The following is a 24,723-nucleotide window of genomic DNA, read 5'->3' as shown; positions in this document are numbered from 1 at the left end:
TTAAAAATTATTCACAGTCAGAAGCAGGAGATACTGTGGAGGTCAGATTCACCCCTAGTGTAAATGTAGTCTGAGCTATGTCGCAGTTTTATATTTAGCAAATTGCAGTGACATTACTTTGCAGATTGGGTGGGGAAAATACATCTGCATCTATTTACTTCACACAAAACAAACTCCCTGAAAAATCCCGCTGGTCTGTGAAATTACAACATTAGCTTTTACAAGGCCTTCGTCAGCAGACGCACACACAAAGATGAAAACACAAAACCCTTTGGAGAGCCGACATCTGTATTGCCATACAGAATGAAATATTCAATACTAGAAAATTTTTGAGAGAAACAACATTCAATATTTTTCCTTTTATTCTGAGAGCCTCACAATTTGACCGAAACATTGAATTGTTTAATAAAGTTTTGTATAAATTAATTTTTTAACCATTTATTCTGAAAGTTTTGCTCTGGTGATGTGTTTTCTTTCCTTCCTTTAAAAACAAAAGTCTAAAACTTCTCTCTCTCTCTCTCAGTCCTGCTTGTTATTATATGTGCAATATCAAGCTAAACTCTTTCACTATGCCATCTGTCATCTACTGCATGACCAGATCCCTCACTACTTGAAGTATTTATCAAGTGATTTATCAGTGCACATTATCTGTCAGGAAACACAGACTTAGCCTGACATCACTTTTGGCCACTACTGTATATATCTATCTACTGTATATAGACATCTATAGACAGATTCCTAAGAAAACTCAGATATATGCGATATGAGCTTGTTTGAGATTCCGTTGTTCCTGTAAAAGAAGTCATCGATCAAGGTTTTGACATTATCATCTGTAAGCACTTTCTAATAATGCAGCTCCTTTCATTTCTCAACCAGTCAGCAGCTTCAACATCTGTTCCTGAAATCTCCTCAATTCCAACCCACTTTCCCAAAAAAGAAAAGAAAATGGACAAACGGACTTGCTTCCTTCTCAGAAACCTTTAGAGGTTAATACCGGCAAAGCATTGTTTTATCAATCGGTATTGTTTTTGCAGTTATTAGTGGCCTCACCTGTTCCATACTCATTGAACGTCACTCAGTAAAGCCTACTGGGATGCATAGCTGATGAAGAGTTAACACAAAAGCATTTGCAGCCAATGCCAGCTGACTTTTTTTATTGTCTCCTGTTCTGGACTCATGGGCTGTTCAGGATATTTTGAATTTCTTTGCCTCTGAATGATGCCTTTGAAACTGACCACATGATACTTTTCATATTTGTTTTTTTTAATAACTTACTGAATTAAGTCAAGCTTTGTCTACGGTTCTGTTTTCGTCTGAAGTGACTGTTGGAGTGTAATTCATTAAATGTGGTTTTATTCCCTTTGAGCTCCATTGTTTTAGTAAGGTTTTTAACAAGATAATTTCAATTAAAACTGTACTTGATGTCTCATTTATTCCCATGGTATGTCCCATGGTTAAGATAGAGTGCTTTCATACTGCTAATAATAAAACTAATAATAGCTAATAATGATAAAAATTCATGTGAGCACTGGTAGTCTGACATTAAAAAGTGTAAGGGACTTTGCAACATTTAATATACAGTATATGTATTCATATCTAATGTTAATATATTATTTTGTTATATACACACACACACACACACAACTCGTTTATCATGTTGAATTGAATAGGATAATATTGTACCATATTGATATAAAAATACAAAGAGAAAGAATTCTCCATTCTTTATCAACAACATGAAGTGCATTAAACATTATATCAGGGCTTCCCAAATTAGGGATAAATTACCCTAAACCTAAGTTACTAATAAATGTAATCATAAAAATGTCAAATTTAAATGAACAATTCTGAAACAATACAAATTATAATAAAAATGTGTTTGAAAGAGAAAAAAGTGTCCCAAATACATAGAAATACAGGGTTAAATGACTCACTGAGTGATAATTCAAATAATAAATGTGTTTGTCAGGAGACAAATGATTTCTATAAATCCAGGCATCAAATGCTTTGTGGCCTCTCTCTCTATATATATATAAAATGCATTTAATTTTAATAAGATTTGTCTTATGAAACTAAAATCCGTTTTTAGAAAATAACAGTGATTTTTCTTTTCTTCAAAAGTTGTGTATAGTTTTAAGGTTCAGGCCTTCAGACTGTCTTGTACAAGATAGTATATGTCTATGTGTCCTTTGTAATGTGGCTCTTCCCATCTTACTGTCTCCTTTGGATGGATCCCTTACTTTATAGCTTTCCTCATATGTATGTCGCTTTATATTAAAGCGTCTGCTAAATACATAAATGTAAATGTAAATGTAATTGGATTGTGGTTTAGCTGAATGGCCTCTGTCCGTGGTGCTGATCAGCCTAATTTATTTGCATAATAGTATTGGAGCTGTCCATGGTTCTGAATATTGCATGACAACTATATAGAAGGAAATTACATTGAGCTTATTTCAACCGCTTCTTACATTCATTCATTCAGAATCTGACATCAAAGAAAATGTACTTTAATTCAGTAGCTATGTGAAAGTGCCTTTATATTATAGGGTTATTATAGGGCACTGTTGAAAACATACTAAAGGACAATAATAATCCTGATACATGTCATGATGGATGGAGCATTCAGGGAAGCCTGGCTTTTAGTGGTAAATATGAATGGCTTTATTCAGCTTTAATGACGCAGTAAGATCCTGCTATATCTGATAATTTTACTGCCAATGAAATAGGGGATGATAATTCCCCCCCCCCTTGTTTCACATTTGTTTTGAACAGCTTTTTTTTAAATGGCCGGTGCTGGTGTTTAGCGTGCATACACTAAAGCCCAATTTATACTTCTGCGTCGAACTTACGTAGCTACGTCGTAGGCTGTGTGTAGCGCGCGTACCCTTCGGCGTACCCTGACGCGCACCTCTCCAAAAATGTAACAACGCGTCAACTCTACGCGGACGCAAGCGCTGTGATTGGTCTGCTAGGACAGCTCCCTCGGGTTTTACATGCTCCCTCTGCAAGTGTAATTGCGCATCAACTCGGACAACGAAGCAGAAGTATAAATGAAAACCAACGCGTTGCCTACAGCGTAGAGGCTCCGGCGTAGGTCCGACGCAGAAGTATAATTCAGCCTTTACTTCACTGGTAGTTCCTATTTTGCTGGGCTAGACTCACTCTGAAGGAGGAGCTAATTTAGTTTCCCCAAAAGGCGTTCCTAGAACTAAAATTGTTCCCAGTTCCAAATCACGCCAAAAAGCATGTACTTCCTCATAAATTCTAGGAACTAAGAAAAGGTTCCTCTGGTGCAAAAGCCCCTTATGTTTATGGATAGATTTTCGAAGACCAAAATCTGGTCTAGGTGCTCAATAAATAAATCAATGTTGGTAACACTTTGTAATAACTGCACGCTATTAATCATTAGTTAAGCATTAGTAAACAGTTAATTCATCATTTATAAAGCATTACTAGACATTAACAAGCAGTTTATAAATACAGTTATAAATGCAGTATTCTTAATTTATAAGCATATCTTTAATGTGTTTAATAATTGTGTTTTCATACTTAATTAATGATCAATTTATCATTTCTAAATGAAGTATTTCATTATTTACAAACCGGTTATTTAGGGGTTCATAAGATCACTTAGAAAGTGTAAGTAAATTATTAATAAACTGTTTAAATACATATTATTATTCAGACATATAGTAATAGTTACTTAGTGTGTTAATAAATGGTTTATTAACATGTATTTCTACTGTAATTCAGGGTTAATTCGGGTAGTTATAAAGCATTTAGTAGTTGTCAGTTCACTATGTTTGTGAGCTAATATAAAGTGAGGACTAGTTATGCTTTGTAAAGCGTTTATAAAGAAGATTTAAAGGCTGTTAATATTTTTATGTTCTGTATCGCTGTGTTGTATTTGTTTACTTTTTCTGTTTAGAAGAAAACTGAGTCTTTAAATCTCCTTTATAAATGCTTTACAAAGCATAACTAGTCCTCACTTTAGATTAGCTCACAAACATAGTTAACTGACCACTACTAAATGCTTTATAACTACCTGAATCTACTACATTTACTTACACTTTCTAAGTGATCTTATTAGCCACTGACAACTCCTAAATAACCGGTTTGTAAATAATGCAATACTTCATTTAAAAATGATAAAGTGATCATTAATAAATTAAGAAAATACAATTATTAAACACATTATAGACATGCTTATAAATCAAGAATACAGCATTTATAACTGTATTTATAAACTGCTTATTAATGTATATTAATGCTTTATAAATGATGCATTAACTGTTTACTAATGCTTAACTAATGATTAATAGCGTGCAGTTATTATAAAGTGTTACCTAAATGGGTACATCATATTGAGGGAATACACCTTCAAAAAGCCTGCATCACTTATTTTGTTCACAGAATATATCTTTATAATGTTGTTTAATGTGTTTCTGTTTCATTTAGTTTTGGGGGCTTTTTTAGCTTTAACTGACATAGCTATAAATGGAAAAGTAGAAATGAGACAGAGGGAATGGGATCAGGATATGACCCAGGTCATACTTAAACTTGTCTCCCTGTGAGTCAACATCTCTTATACTGTGTGTTCTGAACACACAGACTAGAGTTCTAACATCTACTATCTAGTGTTGTTTTAATTTCATTTGTGTTTCTTTAATTTTAGTTTTGCAGGCTGTTATGACCAGTCAGAGGAGTCCTGAATGTGTGGAGTTGAAAATCTGTCTAGAGCAGCACACTTAGAAGAGGAACTTTGAGGACAGGACCGTTTTTATCTGACGCTGCTGAATATTTATTGAATTGCTGATTAAAGCACCGTTGATGACTGTTGGACTTTAAAAGTGTGGTATAATGCCCTTTTCACAAGATGTAAAATAAGTCCTTGATGTATGTGAAGTTTTATCTCAAAATAAAATTTTAAGGTTAGTGATGTCACTGACCCTGGAGGAATGTTGTGTAGTCCCTATATACCAGCCGTTTGTTGTAGTCCTTCAAAAACGATGTATTTAAAACCAAATCTTCCTTTGCTTTGAACTTTGAGCGTTGTAAGATGTCGCAGATTTTGTTTATGCTCAAACAGCAACATTACACACTAACTAAAGTTAGAAAAGTGAAATCATAATCAACCACCCCTTTAATAGAGAAGTTTGGAATGTTTAAAGTGGACATCACATCAGCAACATAATGTTTTGAAGCTCACTTCTTTAGTGTACTGAATTTCAAACATAATGTATGTCCAGATATATCTACGTGTGAAATGACATTGGTAGTTGAACATGTCATGAGATGATGCCTAATGAACATCTTGAAAGACTTTCATGTTTCCCACTTCCTTTTTTGTGGTCATGGAAAAATATGACCGCTATTTATTTGTAACTGCTTGCCTATTGCCTATTGTTACATGTTCAGAGCAAAATAATGGATCTTTCCAAGACATGATTGCACTGCTGAAAGACACTGACAGATAGAAAACGATGCAATTTTGAAATCGACATGTTTGAGAAAGATTACAGGTGTTTATGCCACCAAACTTCAAACTCAATACACACACCCTGTTATCAAGGTGAATGTGTGAAAGGACAGCTTGATATTGATGTGATGCGTGAATATTTGCTCCAGTCTCTTCATTCAGCCAATCACTGTCCTTCTCTGGCTGAAAACAGTGGCTGGTCTGTCATCCACCTGTAATCATTTGGATTTCATCTGGAAGTTTTTCATTTGGAGAGGTTTATTTCATAATGATGGTGTATGTGCGACACATTTACAGAATTCCTCCAGGTGTTGACGTGTGAGCGACGGGGCCGCTGGATGTATAACTGCAGTCCATATGGCTTTGATTTAACCTCTATGGATGAGCGAGAAAACAAATTACATCTCAAGAGACATCTTCATGCGCAAAGACACACTCCTGAGATTCTGTGTGGTGCATTAGGGTAAGCAGCTGCGCTGGATGCTTGTATAGTAAGACACTAAGGTACATATATTCAGGCGCTCTAATGCACACATGTATACGGTAAGAAACTCAAGTAGAAGCACTCGTTTTCTTTTTCCCATCTAGGAGGACTATTGATCTCCAGAGGCATAGTGTTTCTTTTTTTTGTGAGCTGCTGGAGATAAATTATTTCTATTTTCTGAAGCCCAGATTTTGTTTAGATTTGATTTGAGCCAGCGGCTGCTCCCAGCAGCCAATGCTTGCTTCAGTTGAAATTAATATTTGTCACTGAATGTAAATGTATATTTCATTTATTAAGTAAGCGTATTGCTGAAACGTGAAGTTATTGGCAGCAGAAGTTCAGTTGTGTATATAGGATTAGCTACATATTTTACTTGTAAAGGTTAAATGTCTGAAATTTATAAATCTGAATGAATATATTTTCTCCTTGGACATTATTTTAATTGATTCTCTTCTTTTAAAACTACTTCAGTGTAGAAAATTAAATTAATTTAATGTTTTATTAGGTAAAAATAAAATGATTTAGTTTATATTTCTTTAGAAAGAATCATAATTTCTATTCATTTTCCACTCAGTTATGCGATATGGTGAGTATATTAGCTTCCAGTGCTATTCTGCCTGTGTTTTCTCTTCCACAATCGCTGTTGTGTCTCAGAGAAAGATCATTCTCTGCACGTCACTCATATTACGCTTTCATAACCCGCCCTTCTCTTCCGATGACGAAGTTTCACTACACTGCAGTTTTCTGTTCCTGACATACTAAAACATTTTAAACAGTTTATTAAAAGCTAATAAACATATAATTAACAACAGCATATGAGTTATATGTGATTTTTCATGTGATTTTTATTTAATTTTTTATAAAATGTGTTTACATTTGAAATTTTCAGCAGGTGTTAGGGATTAGCGTATTATAAAATGCTACAAACAACATATTTATGCCTCACCATATGACCAAAATCCAGATTAGATCGCAATCGGAAGTTACTGCAAACACTCTATGGTGGTTTTCAGTGAGTTTTGAGTAAAAGCGTTGCATTAATCTCATAAATTGTCATGTGAAGCTTGATGCTAATCGTTATATATTGCTGAAATTCACCTGTTACCCAGATTATATTTCATGATGTATGTTGACAAAAGAATTCATGTAAGGTCATAAGAAAATATTTTGTTTTGTTCTCTAGAATTATTTTTGATAATAGGTGGGTTTGATCAGGATCAAAGGGTTGTGGATTGGCAAACCATGTGATCCCAGAGAAAAGAAATGCCACAACTTTCCTTTGACAGCCGTGTTCTTGTCATATTTTCTCCCAACACAACAAAATGGTAAGATTTCCAGCTGCTGAATGTAAGCTTTTCAATCTCTTCCAAGCTGAAGGAATCACTATGTAAAGTTGAGTAAGGAACAGAGAAGCATATCACTTGGGATGTGAAAGGTAGATCAGCGGTTGTGTGTATACATTTCTAGTTCAGTCATGAAACTGTAGAGGGAGGCAGCTGATAGGTCATTTACATGCAATCTACAAGCAATCACATCATTACTGTATGGAACAACCTGATTGGCCTCTGCTGAATTTTGAATTGCAGTGTGACACTAAACAAGACTTCGCAAAGTCAATAACATCAATTATTGTATTTTTTTAATATTTTTTTTGTAGTTACTTTCTATGATTTATATCTAACAAAAGCTCACTTTTTCCAAGGATTTTTTCCATGCCAAGGATGCTCTTTGATATGTGTCAGAGCTCCAATACACCTCTCTGCTCAAGTGTATTGCACCACTTAAACATCCACAAGTACAGTGTTATTCACCACTTTGACCTCCACAGGAAAAGCATTACTGATGATACCATGGAAGGACTTTTTTGAGTTTATAAGGCAGTACGAATGCAGGATTTGGACATTGTGAACCATAAATAGTGAAAGCAAATGAAAGAGTTAACATGTCCAAACAGAGAAAAGCCCTGGCTATAGCTGTTTTGAATGTTTCTTTTTCTCTGAATGTCATGATATGCCATGACATACAACCATATGTATCTAGAGGCAGAATCAGTCTCCCTTCCGTCTTTGGTGTGCTTTGGGGAACAAGGACACAAATCATGTAAAAGGGCATTGAGAATCTTGCTTTTGTTTGGAATCCTGCATCTTTAGCTCAATAGAGAAATTGATTGTTAACAATAATGTATAAACCTTTCTAGATACACCTAACATGAACTCTTGAGAGAAAGTGAAGAAATATGCTTATTTAAAAGATTTCAACTTCATTTTAATGGTTGAATTGCTGTATTCCCGGTGAAAATGTATGCTACCCTCAGCACTGTCAAGGAAAATGATGATGCAAATTATGTAATCGATTAAGCCTCCCTATATTATCAAACAACTTGCATATTTGCATCAGTATTATTTATATATTATTATAGTATTCGTTAATATTTTAAATTAGATCATTTGATGTGCTTTTGTCACTATTGTTCGTTTTAAAAATTATTTATGTTTTAGTAATTTAGTAACAGTATTCACTTCAGTTATTTCAGTAGTATTTTATTTCAGTTAGTTGCCAAAGCAACATTATTCATTTTTAGTTTAAGTTTTTTTAAATGTAAGTTTAAATGTTTCATCTAATATGTATGTTATTTCAGTTTTACTTCAATTAATTGAAACTATTTTATAATAGTTTTAGTTAACAATAACACAGATTTGCATATAACTAAATATTATAATAAACGTCAAATATAGTTTTTTTCACCCATAATCAATGACTATCACATACAGGCTTGGACACAATGACTGTAACAGAGATGGATCGGTTCAACCCCACATTGCACTGCTATAAAGAGTGTACAGCCGATGTACGCTCAACTGCTGTCTGAATTCGCTCACTCCTTTTTATTCACTCCTTCAAGTGAACAGTATTAGTGGAGTAACATAGAGAATAGTGAATGAGGGTTTAGGGGGCGATTTTGGATTCAGCCAGTGTTTCCCACAAGATTTTGTGAGACTATGGTGGGTGGACCTCGTTTCCTCTAGGGGAGTCATGCTCTTTTTGTACATTTTAAGGTTAAATGAATCAATCTGGTGCACTTTGAGCTTCAATCCATGTTCAGTGTGCAAAACTCAGTGTGCAAAACAAAAGAAAAAAGTTGGTGAATTGACTTGAAATGTAACTGAACTTTAAAGGGGTTCAGTTAGTGTCTCAGTCTACGTTACATTCACATGGTGTTTTAGGAAGCCAAGCAATTAGATTACTATGACAGTAATAGGTATATATTGTAAAACAAATGCACTGTAAAATAAATGAAATGAACATTTCATAAGTATATTTACTTTGCACTATACAGTAGGAATATTATAATATTTGTTCTAATTATCACACTTGCAAGAGATAAACCCTTAAGCTTTTATTTTGACGGAAACTGCGGTTGAGCTTTTATTTAGGCTGAAAACATATAGTTTCTGTGAAAACAGGTTTACAAATGCATCTTATTACAAATCTAGTGAAATGCTGTAATCATCTCCCCACACATTTTTTTTTGGACATTATGCAAATGTGAAAATAATGCATAACTGGTGCCCGCTAGCCACTACGATTTTTAGTTTGTTTGACAGATAATTTGCCAAAGCACTGGTGCAAAATAACGGTAGAGACCTTTTTATGTTATTATGAGTTTTAAAATATTTTCAGTTCACTGTGAAACTGTGGCGGCACAGATTAGACTATGGCGGGCCTCCACACTCTGGGTAAAAAAAATCCACGAAGCACAGGAACATGCGCAAACCGGCGATTCAGTCACAAATGACAAACCCAAAAATCAGAGCCCATGCTTTAAGACAAACCATGTGTAAATTCATCAGTCAACACCACTGATGAGTAGTTTCTCCTTAAAACTGCAGTGAACCAAAGACAATGTGTGATCCTCTGTGCGAGTGGATCTCTGTGCTGGTGTGAGTGAGAGGGGACGGGGCTAATTTGCATATTGATAGAACCGCATATACTAAATGAGGCAAGAGTTACATTCAAGCTATTTTAAGGCAGGACAAAAAAAAAAAGAAAAACACTTTTAAATATGTAATTTTGGTGATCAAAGATGAGTTTTAAGGGATCAAATTATTGACGGGGGACTACCATTTGTGGAACATGAGAAATAGTCAGCATGTTGTGTGAATAGACGTCTGTGGTTATGTGTGGTGCAAACAGTCCCAGGCAATTAAAAACTTTAAAAGTAAATAATCTTATTTATCCATTTCAGTTTGAGTTTATAAAGCAGCATAGCACTGTTGCTGCTGCTATTAAAGTGTTTAGCAACATTATTAATGCCTAAGATTGTAAACAAATTTGTTCAGCTCTTTTTCTTGATTTATCGAAGGCTTTTGACACAGTTGATTATGACATGCTTTTAAAGCCATCAGCCATTGTTGGTCTCTCAGAAAATGCTATTAAATGATTTGCCAACTATCTTTCAGCAAGAACTCAGTCTGTGCTTTTAAAGAATTGTACTTCATCTGTCTTGTCAGTCTCTAAAGGACCCATTTTATTTTATTTGTATATAAATAAATGCTAGGTATCATCTTTATGCAGATGATACTGCCATTTATTGTTGTGCGTCATTAGCTTCACAAGCACTTCAATACTTGCAATCAGCGTTTGATATTGTACAGATTAAACCAAATTAATGATATTTTCAAACTCCAAAGCTCTACCAAGGAGTCTTCCTGATATTTTATCCTCCTAGGGAACAACAAATAAATTGTGTTGTAAGTTATAAGTAGGCCTACTTGGGTTTTCTTTTTGATAAATTAATTTCTAAACTTAAAGGTGCAATAGGTGATCTGGAAATTGTTAACTTTAGCCTGCTAGCATTGAAATCATATGATCCCACTGCATTTCGCCATCCAAAGCCAAGCCTCCTCCAAAACACATGAACGTGCACAGACCAGAAGCGAAACGAACAGAGACAGCATTATTGGATTACATAATGTGTCATTCACGGGTGATAAAACTTTACAGTACAGTGAGTAACAGTACTACAATAATGAACGTAAACAACTGTTTGCCTGCCATTCTCGCTCTGTCTGCACATCATACGTGATCTCTCTGATGATGTATGTCTGCGTGAACAGGCTGCGCAGTGGTATGGCACGAATGACAGGAAAAACATGCTATCATTTCATTCGGACCGAATGCAAAAAAAAAAATATGGACATTTTATGGTCCTATGCCTTCCACAAACAATGTATATTTATAAAATAAATTTAGACCATTTACCATAGTGATTCCTATCTGCAAATGAGGAAACTTTCAACCAGCATAACAAAAATAAATTCTGTATAGAATCACCTATTGCAGCTTTAAACCTTTAAATTGGGTTTTATTTTAGAAACAGAACTTTATTTTCTATCAGTGCAAGGACATATTTGGTGTCTGCAACCTTTTACCACTACTGGACTATGGAGATCTTATATGAATGCCCCTGTATACTATCTAAAAAAAACAACAAAAAAAAACTTGACATTGTTTTTCACAGTGCTTTACGTTTTATTACTGGTTGTAGCTATCAAACTCATCACTGCATTTTATACGATAAGGCTGAGTTACCATCTCTGTATACTTGGATTTAAGTTTTAATTAGTATTGTTTTATTGAGTCTATCTGTGGTCTAACTCCATCTTATTTGTCTCTCGGCTTATTTTATACAAATGCATGCTATAATCTTTGTTTTAGCTTCATACCTGTTTGACCTCAAAGACAATTGCAACTTTTTATCTCCCAATTGACCTATGGCTAAACCACGCCCCCAAACGCCATGAGCCAATCACAGTGCGCATAGCTAACCCAATACACTCTGACATTCCAGAGACAATTTATATAAGAGACATGCCACTTCCTCAATCCTCAATACAACTATATAAGGAAAACCCGTAACGGCAAAGATGGCGGTTGTATGCACATGTCCCGCCCCTCCCGCTGGAAAGCCAATAATCTGCTTTTAAAAGTCAAGCCGGGAAACATTTAAGCCTATCGTCTGGTTCCACTGACGCATGCGCACAGTTGAGGTTTTGCGACAGCGGAGAGAGAGAGCCCCGGTCGCGCGCACTCTCTCTCTCTCTTCGGAGCGAGGTGAAAGTGTAAACAAGACTTCACCGTCTCCAAATTAAGTGCTGTCTTGCTCTCTCTCCCGCACGCATATTAATAAAAATAAAACGACATTATGGTAAAAGGTCGGAAGACCAAAGTTTCATGTTGGAGCATTCAGAGATTTTTTTTTTCCTGAATTACCGCTGGGTGTGAATTGTGCTAAAATACGTTGCCTTATCTTCTCTGAAATGCGTCCGCACATTCAGCTGACATAAAATTACTCTCTAAATAAACGAAAAAACCTATCCAGTGATGTAATGTTTTCTGTGTTGACACTAACCTTGTGGGATGTCCATGTCCTAACTGCTGGGATAATCATACAACCGTATGACACGTCCAATTCGCGAACTAATGACTCCTTTGAACCGATTCATGTTAATGAATAGTTAAAACAACTGATCTATACAATACATTGTTATTACTGATAAAGTGCAAACCTGCTTATATTTAAATAATGGAGAACAATATTGACATTGATTATTGCACAACACCGGCATTCTGGATAGAGACGTAAATTAAGTTGGTGTCGTGAACCCTTGTGCATGCGTAGTAAAGTATAACCTGAGGGGGAAAAGGCGTTTTAAACCTTATTTTGGGGCAAAGTCATCAAACTTTTTCAGCGATTTTTATCATATTTTACTGCTGTTTCTATACATGCAGTTTTTATGTCCCGGTGACCAGTGAAAGTGCAGTTCTGACTCTCTGCCCATTCATTTAGATAGGAGCCTGGTCTTGTTAGTCCGAAATAGCTGCCCGGAGGCGTTGCCAAGAGGGCGGCCGAGTGGCACGACTTGCCTAAAAGGACTTTGGACATTCTCTGCTTCCACGTCCATTGAAATGCATTGCAGTTAGTCAGTTTTCATTCGTTTTATATGTTTTTTCTTGTCATTTTAAGTTTAAAATGGTCAAACGGCGTGCATGTGGTACATGCAACTCTGACACTATGTATCCCGAGAGGCTGGGCGACGGTGTGTATTTTTTACCCTTTCCCAAGCCACATCTCAACCGAGATAAGTGTCTGCTCTGGATTAAGTTATGCGGTAACGTTAGACCACAACACCAACTAAATCTGTTCTAAGGTAAGTCAACAACGTATTTGAACGTAACATCTCTAACGTAACGTTAGGCTAACGTTAGCCTAGCTGCGTTGTACACACAAATATAAGTAGGCTAAACACTTTGCCGTTTTAATGATGTCCTGTATGAAATGATAGAGTATGTTTTTATGTTTCCACTGTTCGATCGCGCCCGCGCCCGCGCCTCTCTCTCTCTCTCTCACACACACACACACACATTCCAGCATTGCAATCTTGACATCGCAGCCTGTTCATTATGCTGCGTTCACAACAAATGCGAATAGAGCGTCAAATTCGTGCGTATCGCGTCTAGTTCGACGCTTGAACATTTTGAATCCATTCGCGTGTCCAAAGTGAATAGGACTCGCGTATAAAGCGAGCGTTTGAAGTGAAATAGCACCAAACTAACGTTTACACTGTGACCTGTAAATCTTTGCCTGGAGCTGAAGCTTTTCATCGACCTTCTCTACAACAAAATTATTAATATAACCCTCCAATGCATAGTTAAGGCCCTTTTGGTGACTTCGAGATGATATATAATCTTTCTGTCTCCAAAAATCATCAATTGCCTCCTGTGAAATGTCTCCTACTGTGACAGCTGCCATAGCGCCTGTTACCGAATGTTGACTGTTTGTCCAAGTGAGTGGAGGGGGCGTGGCTTAGCCATAGGTCAATTGTGAGTTCACATCTCGCAAATCTGATTTTTTTTCTCACAATTACGAGTTTATATCTTGCAATTATGACTTCTTTTCTCAGAATTGTGAGATATAAACTCGCAATTGTGAGTTATAAAGTCCAATTCTGAGGGAGAAAGGATCGACTTTTTTCCCCTCGTAATTGCGAGTTTATATGATGCAATTCTGTCAGAAAAAGTCATAATTGTATAGTGAGAAAAAAAGTCATAATTGTGAGATTTGTTTATCTCAAACATAACACAATTACCTTTTTCTGTGCCGGAAGTAAGCTTCCATAGAACTGAGCTTGAAATAAAAATGAAAATAAAGATTTTGAAATATAATGCTTCTGTTGCTTGGAATAAAATTACAAAACAGCTTATAGCTGACCTTCCATCACTGAAAAATGTTAAGGTACTTTTTCTAGAATCTGTGTTTTATCCCCTGGTAAATTGTTGATGTGACCCTTGATTGTGTTTTTTTTTTTTTTTTTTTTTTTTGCAGTGTGATCCTGTGAACTCCACAGTTTTACCTCCCTCAGCACTCGGCATAATTTCTTGATGCTGAAAGATGTGATTAAATGAACTTGCTGTGTGTCCATTAGCGTAGTGCAGAAATGCAGCACATTTTCTGTGATAATAAAGATGAGATTCAGGTTCTGCACATGAGTTATGCCATTTCTTTTATAAACAAAAGATAAATGTTCTTGTTTAGTATGCCAAAGACACTTTTTAAACATCACATCCCCCATGCAGTTAACATCCCTACGGCTGATACTACAGGCAATGTGCCTCACCAAACCACTACAAAGAGCAGCCAGAGCCGTTCACGCAGGAATCATTCATGTATTTAAAGAAAGCACAACAGAATACAGTAGAATGCAGGCGGGTTGAGATGTTTTGAAGTTGAATTACTTTTGCTGTCAATCGATAAAAAAACTAAACAAATGAATCACAGATTTTTCTCTAATCATCACGATTGATCGGACCTAACATTAAAGTATTTAACAAAAATGTTTATATTGTAATTCTTTTTACATTGAATCTCCAAAATATAGAAACAACATAAAGATGGTATATTTTAAATATTTGTTTAATGGCATCTTTTTACTAAGCACTGTAAATGAAGGACTGGATACTAGTACATGGATTTTGTTTAGTTTTTTTCTCAAAATTGTATCCATTAACTGAAAGCTGAAACTGAGAGCGCCAGGCGCGACGCACATGTGTTTTGCTAGTTTCAGCCTGACACAGTTATCATTTTTTATGTCCTGCGCCACGTTGTTTAAGTAAGTAAGTAAGTAAGTAAGTAAAATTTATTTATACAGCGCCTTTCACAGACTAGGTCACAAAGCGCTTTACAATAGACAATAAAACATAATAAAAAACAATACAGTTTAAATAGCAAATGCATTTGCGCCCATCTGTGCGCCCATGGGCTGCTGGTCTGAAAATGAGGTGTGTTCAGGCGCATTGTTGGCACGTTGTTATTTTGAGGCAACTGAAATAGACTGCGCCATTGACCAACTGAAACCTGGTCTAAAGTCAATGGCGCAGTATATATGAAGAGTTCAGATGCAAAAGCCTCTAAATGCCATCTGAAATTGTCTTATAGAATGATCATTTTTATCAAGCTTGTATATTTAAGTTCAGTAATTTCACTTAAATGACAAGTAATCTTCATTGCCATTTGAGTGAAATTATTGAATTTAAATATACAAGCTTGATAAAAATGATTATTCTATAAGAAAATTTCAGATGGCATTTAGAGGCTTTTGCATCTGAACTCTTCATATATATTTTTTTTATTTAAAGGGCACATTAGTAATATGAGCCTATATGCGGGTGCACAACGCGCGTAAACTCTGCTTATTACACACACAGGGACGCACAGCAGCACACAAACATGCCAAATATTACTGCCAAAAGATTATTATTGTGTACATAAAGATATGGTGGAATCCGTGGATTCAAAAAAAGTGGATTCGGACACGCCCTAAGTGCACTTGCACTTGCTTTAGACCATGTGCTTAGAACGTTAAAATAGGGCCCTAGGTTTATTTTAATTTTTTTCCTACTGGCCAAGGCAGGAAGGTTGCTGAATGAAAGTAATCATTTATTTCTTCTTCTTTTTTGTATAAAAACTTTCTTATCCTAAACATTTCAATTATAGTTTATCATGGTTTTCACAAAAATATGAAGCAGCAAAACTGTTTTTTAACATTCTTAATAGTAAAGAATTGTTTCTTGAGCACCAAATAATTACAATATATTAAAATAGAAAACTACGGTGGCCGAGAGAGCTCAACGCACAGCAACTGAAGAAAACACATGCAAATATGAAACACCAGCAAATTAAGAAAACGTCTTCATCAGTTTCACAACACATGTGCTGCAAATAGTACTCACCGCAAACCAAATGCAGAAACATCCTGATCATATGTGCGTTTCTGTGGCTGGTTGTGTTGTGAGTATTTGCAGCACATGTGTTGTCAAACTGATGAAGATGTTTTCTTAATTTTCTGGTGTTTTTTTCTACACTCACCTAAAGGATTATTAGGAATACCATACTAATACTGTGTTTGACCCCCTTTCGCCTTCAGAACTGCCTTAATTCTACATGGCATTGATTCAACAAGGTGCTGAAAGCATTCTTTAGAAATGTTGGCCCATATTGATAGGATAGCATCTTGCAGTTGATTGAGATTTGTGGGATGCACATCCAGGGCACGAAGCTCCCATTCCACCACATCCCAAAGATGCTCTATTGGGTTGAGATCTGGTGACTGTGGGGGCCATTTTAGTACAGTGAACTCATTGTCATGTTCAAGAAACCAATTTGAAATGATTCGAGCTTTGTGACATGGTGCATTATCCTGCTGGAAGTAGCCATCAGAGGATGGGTACATGGTGGTCATAAAGGGATGGACATGGTCAGAAACAATGCTCAGGTAGGCCGTGGCATTTAAACGATGCCCAATTGGCACTAAGGGGCCTAAAGTGTGCCAACATCCCCCACACCATTACACCACCACCAGCCTGCACAGTGGTAACAAGGCATGATGGATCCATGTTCTCATTCTGTTTACGCCAAATTCTGACTCTACCATCTGAATGTCTCAACAGAAATCGAGACTCATCAGACCAGGCAACATTTTTCCAGTCTTCAACTGTCCAATTTTGGTGAGCTCGTGCAAATTGTAGCCTCTTTTTCCTATTTGTAGTGGAGATGAGTGGTACCCGGTGGGGTCTTCTGCTGTTGTAGCCCATCCGCCTCAAGGTTGTGGCTTCACAAATGCTTTGCTGCATACCTCGGTTGTAACGAGTGGTTATTATAGTCAAAGTTGCTCTTCTATCAGCTTGAATCAGTCGGCCCATTCTCCTCTGACCTCTAGCATCCAATGTTGTTTTCGTCAACGATGACGATAACTAAATGATTTCGTTGACGCACCTTTTCGTTAGACGATAACGCGACGATGACTAGCTAAAAATGGCTCTAAGGTGACTAAAACATGATGAGACGTTTTCGAGTTTTCGTTGACGAGACGAGACGGAACGAAAATGATTATAAGTCTGACGTTCACAATGCATGTCATTTCTGCCTATTTTGCGTGAAATCTGTCTGTTTTGAGCTAAAAAAGTATCAGCAATGCTGCCGCTTCCTATCCTTGTTTTGGGCTGCCGCCATGCCGCGCATCAGATTCCACACAACAACAACACACCTGCGGCTGCGGCTAGTCACTCGCCACACATCTTCGATATGAGGCGCCGGACTGGACAAAAGCGAAACGAACTGCGCGAGCGAGCGACAGTGCGCGAGAGAGACCGAGTGTGTCTGCGCGCGAGAGAGACAGAGTGTGTCCGAGCATTAGTTTAGTAGGCTAATTGGTACAAAGTAATATATAATTATTATATAACTTAGATTATAACAAATTATAACATAAATTATTATTTAACTAATTATATAATAAAGCCACAATTGCCAAAGTAAGAATGTTTTTATTCCTGGCTTTTTTGGAGTAAAACAGTGATTCCACTGTTACCACTTTATCTGTGTGTAATGTTGTAGTAGCTCAAATTGAATTGAGTTACAACACTCGAATTGCAACACTTGCTACAACCTGTCAAACCTAAGCCCATTTCCAATACTTTTTAACCTAAATTAATTTGTTAAAGACTACTTTTTTTTCTTTTTTTTACTAAAATTGACTAAAACTTGACTAAAACCTTTTTGCGTTTTCGTCGACTAAAACTTGACTAAAACTATTAAGTTTATAAGTGACTAAAATGTGACTAAAACTAAAAAGCATTTTCGTCCAAAAGACTAAGACTAAGACTAAAACTAAAAGGGCTGCCAAAAACAACACTGCTAGCATCAACAAGGCATTTTCGCCCACAGGACTGCCGCATACTGGATGTTTTTCCCTTTTCACACCATTCTTTGTAAACCCTAGAAATGGTTGTGCGTGAAAATCCCAGTAACTGAGCAGATTGTGAAATACTCAGATCGGCCCGTTTGGCACCAACAACCATGCCACGCTCAAAATTGCTTAAATCACCTTTCTTTCCCATTCTGACATTCAGTTTGGAGTTCAGGAGATTGTCTTGACCAGGACCACACCCCTAAATGCACTGAAGCAACTGCCATGTGATTGGTTGATTAGATAATTGCATTAATGAGAAATTGAACAGGTGTTCCTAATAATCCTTTAGGTGAGTGTATTTGTGTACGTTTTCTCCAGTTGCCAGCGGGTTGAGCTCTCTCAGCCACCATAGAAAACAGTTGTTTTAAACTGTTAAAAACAACTTTGTTGTTAAGATTTTTTTTGACAACCAGGAAACTGTATTTAACAGTTAATGAATATATTATTAATAATAACTAATGTAAAATAAAAATATAAATGTATAATGGTATAGTATAATATTAAAATAAAATATAATAATAAATAAATAAAATAAAATAAGTATCAGTTAAGACAGAATAGTGTCATAATGGTAATACTTTATTTGCTTGAAATTTCAGTCCTTTTATTTCTGAGAGAAAAACTCTTGGTGTGCGTGTGTGTATTCAATGTTCCCTGATGAGAGAGGCTTGTTTGGGGTTCTTACTAAACAAAAGAAAAAGAGTGCATCAGATCAGAGAGAAACATAGACCCAGTGCTTCGGCTGCACTGCATGATGGGAGGTTAGAAAGAGCTCATTGAATAGAAAGTTTGAAAAGAGACGTCGAAGAGTCAGTAGGCAGTTCTGAAAGGCAAAGAAACTCTTCCACTGTGAGAAATCCAAATATCAAAGATTAATAGCCTACATAATAAAGACACACAAATTGCTCGTCAGTCTTTTGCGAATCGCCTCACAACAGCCTAAATAATATAGTTCGAAAAGAGTTTTTGTAGAATATAATAAGCTAGCATTAAGACAACTGCAATGACATAATCTAAAATAGTTGCTGCACAAAGTCAACCTCAGAATGAAATCTGCATTAGTGTGCAAAGAATTGTCTCTCCCCTGACCATTTGCTGTTTTTGCAACTCAGCTTGTCCACAAATGCAGTTTGCTGGCTGTACTATATAAGGGAACAAGTCTGTTGTGCTGTTCTCTAACCTCTTAAGTATTTTTTATTTAGTTAGAATTGATGATATTTGGTTTGACTCCAGTATTTGTTTGATGACGACAGTTTTTGTTGACCTTAGCTCCATGCATAGCATTTCACTTTTATAGGTTTTTATTGTGTTTTGTGGTTCTTTTTGGAGCTTGACAGTCATTGCCACCATGAGCGATCATTCTGGTATGTTTGAGGTTGAGTAATTGATCTGATTCTTCCATCCATGTAAAGTTAATCCTGTTGTTATCCCTTACATTTATTTATTTAGCAGATGCTTTTATCCAAATTGACTTAACAGATGACGAACAACAAAGGTGGTTCACCCTAGAGAGACAGTAACATTAGATGTGCTGTAATGAAGTTACAGAACTGCTCAGAAACATGGATGGATTGGCCGTATAGAGCACCGGGACTTTTCCCAGTAGACTGACCAACTTAGTTTACCACAAGATGAAGGGCAATAAATTGGGATTTGAACATTGGTTCTATATTTCTTACTAAACTGGTTACTAAACTAGTATTTATTTATTGTGAAGTTTAACGGTGTTGGATTTTCAATGTGAAAACAGAAAGTACAGGGAAAATCTAATATACTGTACACTACTGTTCTATTGTCTGGAGTCGATAATGTTTTAATGTTTTTGAAAGAAGTCTATTATGCTCACTAAGGCTGCATTTATTTAACCAAATATACTGTAAAACATAATATTTTGTATTTCAATGTATTGTAAAATTTAATTTATTCTTGTGATGAGTTGTGCTGCTTAATATGTTTTGGAAACCTTGACACATTTTTTTTTATCAGGATTCTTTGATGGATAAAAAAAGAAAAATTTATTTGAAATACAGTTTTTTGTGTGACAATTAATGTAAATGTCTTTGTGGCGATTTTCAAGTAAAGGGAAGAAGGAGACAGGAACCAGAAAACGATCAGCGTAACTTTAATCACAAAAAAAAATACAAACACAACAAAATGAAAGTGAAACAAACTAAAACAAAACAGCATCATAAAATCCAGGCCTGGTCCTCTCTCTTGTCTTCCACATTCGTCACTCCTCCTTTTATCCTTCCGGAGCTTCTCCGTGGGACTCGAGGTGACCCTCGCGCCACCGGCCTTGCTCCGTTCCCACTGCTCTCGGCCATGCTGCTTGCCACAGTCATCAATTGAATGCATTCTTGCTGAATAAAAGTATTAATTTCTAAACCCAAACTTTTGAATGTGTATATCAATTAGATACAGTAACACATCAAGCAATAGTTTGCACAGTATTATAGGCTACGCAAATACTGTACTGTACGTATGGGAGGGGGGGTTGGACTGTTTTTTTTTTTTTTTTTGTCCCTGCCTGGACGTGAAACAACTGAGAATAAGAAAATAGCAGAGTGTCTTTGGAAAAGAGTAAGTGCATTAACTGTAGTCATGCAGTGCTCAAGTGTAGATGGAAAGATTATTCCATCTTTGACCTACAGTGAAAGTGAAGGTTTGGGAAAGTGGTTTTGTGCCTTTTGTGTGGGTGCCACAAGTTGCCATTGACTCAATTACGAGCTGAACTTCACACAGACAGCAATTGGCAACCAGTGGAGTGAGAACTCTCTTGGGCTTGTCGAAGACCAGTCTCACCAGAGAGGTATGAATGCACATGCAGGATGGCTGGCACAAAGAACATTACAGTAGTCTAGTCTAGAGATTACCAGAGCCTGGACAAGTTGTACGAATGGTTGGATATTAAAGGATTTCTGCAGATATTGTAGAGCGCAAATCCTCATCCCTTTCACAGAAGGAAAACCATATTTACTAAATATTGACAGCTTTGCAACTTTGATGCACTCAAGAGCAATAAGAGCTCACGTCATTGAATCACTGTAGTTTGGCATTTGCATTCTGATTTTTCATTCCATAAAGCTGTTGTTTTTTCCCTCAATATTTCTCTGTCTCTAAATATAAGTCCAAGTGTTTAGGGGATTCAGCTTCAAAGATCTGTTTTCTTGAGTTTTTGCAGGGAAACTGATTCACATATATTTGGATTTGAGATGCCGTCTAAGATGATGTTATATAGTGAAGTAAAATAAACTAATCTACTTTCAGCATGGGGGTTTCAAATGGCAGTTTTAGTTAAATGTTATAGTTAAATAAAAGTACCATGGTACTAAAAATGAAGAGTTCAGATGCAAAAGCCTCTAAATGCCATCTGAAATTTTCTTATAGAATGATCATTTTTATCAAGCTTGTATATTTAAGTTAAGTAATTTCACTTAAATGACAATTAATAGGTAATCTTCATTGCCATTAGAGTGAAATTATTGAATTTAAATATACGAGCTTGATAAAAATGATCATTCTATAAGAAAATTTCAAATGGCATTTAGAGGCTTTTGCATCTGAACTCTTCAAATGTACAACGTTCTAATATTGAATCATGAACAATAATTCAGGGAGATTTGCTAAACATGTCAAGGGGAGCTAGGGCAGATGTTAGAGGGGTCATGAACTGCATTTTTTTTTTATATATTTAAATTTTTTTGAGGTCCATTTATAATGTTAACAAAATTTTTACATAAAAAAAACATCCTAATTTAGAAGTAATAGGCTATTTTCTATCATGTTTTTCTTTATTTGAAACCCTTAATTTTGATTGGTCTGTCACATTTAAGACTATGATTCAAGACAAGACCCACTGCTTTGATTGGGTAACAGTTTTGCATTTTTAAATAATAAAATAAAAAATAAAATAATAAGTCCCTGCCATTACACATATATGAATTGTTTTGAAAACTCTAATGTTTGCCATACATGTTTGAGCCAATGTCTGATCCCAAATCAAAAGACAAACCAACATCTAAAATACCAAGGATAATCCAGTCTGCAACAGCTTGGTAATAATCACCTTTATTTATATTTATTACTTATGTATTCGTGAGGTATTATTATAGGCAATTTCATGACATTATATTAGTGTTGAAACAAAGATGCTACATTTGCCAACTGTGAAACATTTACGTTAAACAAGGGCGCAAAAAACAATAAATTGACTACCGCATTTTTTATTTAAATACTCTCCTCCCATAAATGTTGCATCTGAAAGGGAAACTCCTACAAATGCATAATTATGCAATAAGGTCAGCCGCAAAAATAACTGTCCATGCCTTTTCAGCGCTGATTTTTTACTGCTTGTCCTTGCTTGTCCAGCTGTTAGTAAATCTGGCCCAATATGTGGTAGAAACCTCTTATCTGTGCCTTTTTTCTGCATGTTCTAACAGCCTGCCGATACCTGCTGATATGCTCCTAAGGAGACATTATGAATATTAATAAAAAATGATGCAAATGAAAATTAAACAATCGAGAATGACTGATAAGTGCTAATATGGTTCATAATATGCTGTGTGATTGTAAATGTTGTTTAATAATTTCCCCTCTAAAACAGGTTTCAGAGGTATTAACCTCAAACAAACGGATTTTAAATGCCTCATTAATGGGAATGTGTAGCGGCACTAATCTCTGCATTCAAACTCAGGGCCTGAGCAGCTCGTTCTGTCTCTGTCTTGTATAGTACCATTCAAAGATTTGGGGCTCAGTTAGATCTTTTAGAAAAACTAATCATTTTAATCATTTTAATTTTAATAACTAATAAAAAAATTTTTTTAAGTTGCATTCAATTTTAAATTCCTCAAAAGTGAAAGTAAAGGCCTTTATAATGAAGATTTAAATCACGTTTCCACAAAAATATGAAGCAGCACAACTGTTTTCAACACTGATAATAATAAGAAATGTTTCTTGAGCACCAAATCAGCATAATAGAATGATTACTGAAGGATCATGTGACACTGAAGTAAATGCAGCTTTGGTGAGAATAAGGCCCTGTTTGCACTTGGTATTAAAATGTGTTGTGGTCGATCTGATCACAAGTGGACAATGTTAAATACAGGTGTAAACAGGGTCTAAAAAATTTGCTTTCGACCACTTCCATAAACGTATTTGACCGGATGGTTTTCGTAGTGTAGGCTAAACGCTCATGTGGTTGAATGTGTTCGAACAGCCACAAAAGACCGCCTTCTCTCCACCTACTGACCTAATCCGTAAGCATTATGGGATTCACACTAGCCAGAAGGGATTTAAACTTTGTCAACGTGAGAGCCAAGTTTAGTTTGAAGACGAAAAACATATCAAGCACAATGTTTACCCACACATAGACCCTCCCCTCAAAGTAATCAGAACAAAAGTGGTTGAAAGTGAACAAAAGATACAGATCGAAGCACAAGGTGTAAACGGGAATCTGTCTTCTTTGTCTACTTGTGATGCGGTCAGCCAAAACACATCTTAACATACCAAGAATAAACAGAAAAAAAAAGAAAAAAAACATTTTCAAATACAGACACCAAACTTTTTGTATGTAGATGTATAAATTATTCATCATAAACATCAATACTGAGCATTTGTATCAAGTAAATAATTTTTTTTTTTTTTTTTTGCAGATATTATCCCCCCAAAAAATCAAGCAAATGTTCCCACAGACTCACTGCATGGATGCTGAAATCATTTACATCACAACAGGCTGTTTTCTTCAGTTTGACTCCACACGCTTTTTCACCAGTAAGTCGGCAGGGAAATTGGCCTGTGTGGTCTGTTAATCCTGAAACAGCCTCATTAGCCTCTGTGGGTTTGAACAAAAGGACAGACGCTTAAGAGTCTCAGCGGTGCTGTGGAAACAACACGCGGGTGTCCAATCAGCCTACGGTGGCGTCCCAAAAACACACTCTCACTGCTGGGTTCAAAGTGCTCTTCAGATGAAGGGAGCACCAGATATTAAAAATCGCACGTTTTATTTGCGTGTCAGCGATGACATTTAATGTTGGAAAAAAGCCAAGCGCATAAAAACAGGATGTAGCGTAAACTTTATCAAAGCCCCATCTAACACGCTGACATTTTGGGGGAGCAGAGCAGCAGGAGAGCGAATGCAGCGTTCCTCTGCGGTCCTCCATCATTAATGTGCTCCTCCTTTAAGGTAAAAGCTCAGCAGTTGCTGCACCAGCCTTATTACAGCACAGAAACAAACTTGGACGTGTAGGTTAAGACCTTCATTAATGACGCTGTATATCATTGTACATTCACTAGAGCATTTGGCAGTTTGTGCATAAAAGAATCATTATAAATTAGGTATGATTCCATGGATGTAGCAAGAAAGGACAAAGGCTTTTGTTAATGAGGTAGGTTAGATCTGCATATAGACTTGTGTGTTAATGAACTACAGAGGTTGAGATGAAGAACATCACCTGTCT

At 36.2% G+C, this 24,723-nt stretch overlaps 1 protein-coding gene and 1 long non-coding RNA gene across 2 annotated transcripts in view; one reads left to right on the top strand and one right to left on the bottom strand.

The window, feature by feature from the left end:
• LOC309486909 (uncharacterized protein) overlaps positions 1–13,162 on the top strand; it is a gene marked incomplete at its 3' end in the record, with an annotated part of 171,281 nt that extends 158,119 nt beyond the window's left edge. The window contains exon 2 of the mRNA XM_082154376.1: positions 13,053–13,162. Coding sequence (XP_082010502.1) covers positions 13,053–13,162 — 110 coding nt within the window. The remainder of the gene's footprint in view (positions 1–13,052) is intronic.
• A 3,238-nt stretch (positions 13,163–16,400) lies between these two features.
• LOC309487050 overlaps positions 16,401–24,723 on the bottom strand; it is a 200,504-nt gene continuing 192,181 nt past the window's right edge. Inside the window, exons 2-3 of the long non-coding RNA XR_014201736.1 lie at positions 18,212–18,417; positions 16,401–17,233 (exon numbers count right to left, since the gene is read on the bottom strand). This is a non-coding gene — a long non-coding RNA (uncharacterized lncRNA). The remainder of the gene's footprint in view (positions 17,234–18,211; positions 18,418–24,723) is intronic.

The sequence above is a fragment of the Leuciscus leuciscus genome, assembly GCF_965113295.1.
Source record: "Leuciscus leuciscus genome assembly, chromosome: 22".
NCBI classification, from domain to species: Eukaryota; Metazoa; Chordata; class Actinopteri; order Cypriniformes; family Leuciscidae; genus Leuciscus; species Leuciscus leuciscus.
The sequence above is the reverse complement of the archived record's forward strand: the minus strand, read 5'-3'. Positions and strand labels throughout refer to the sequence as shown.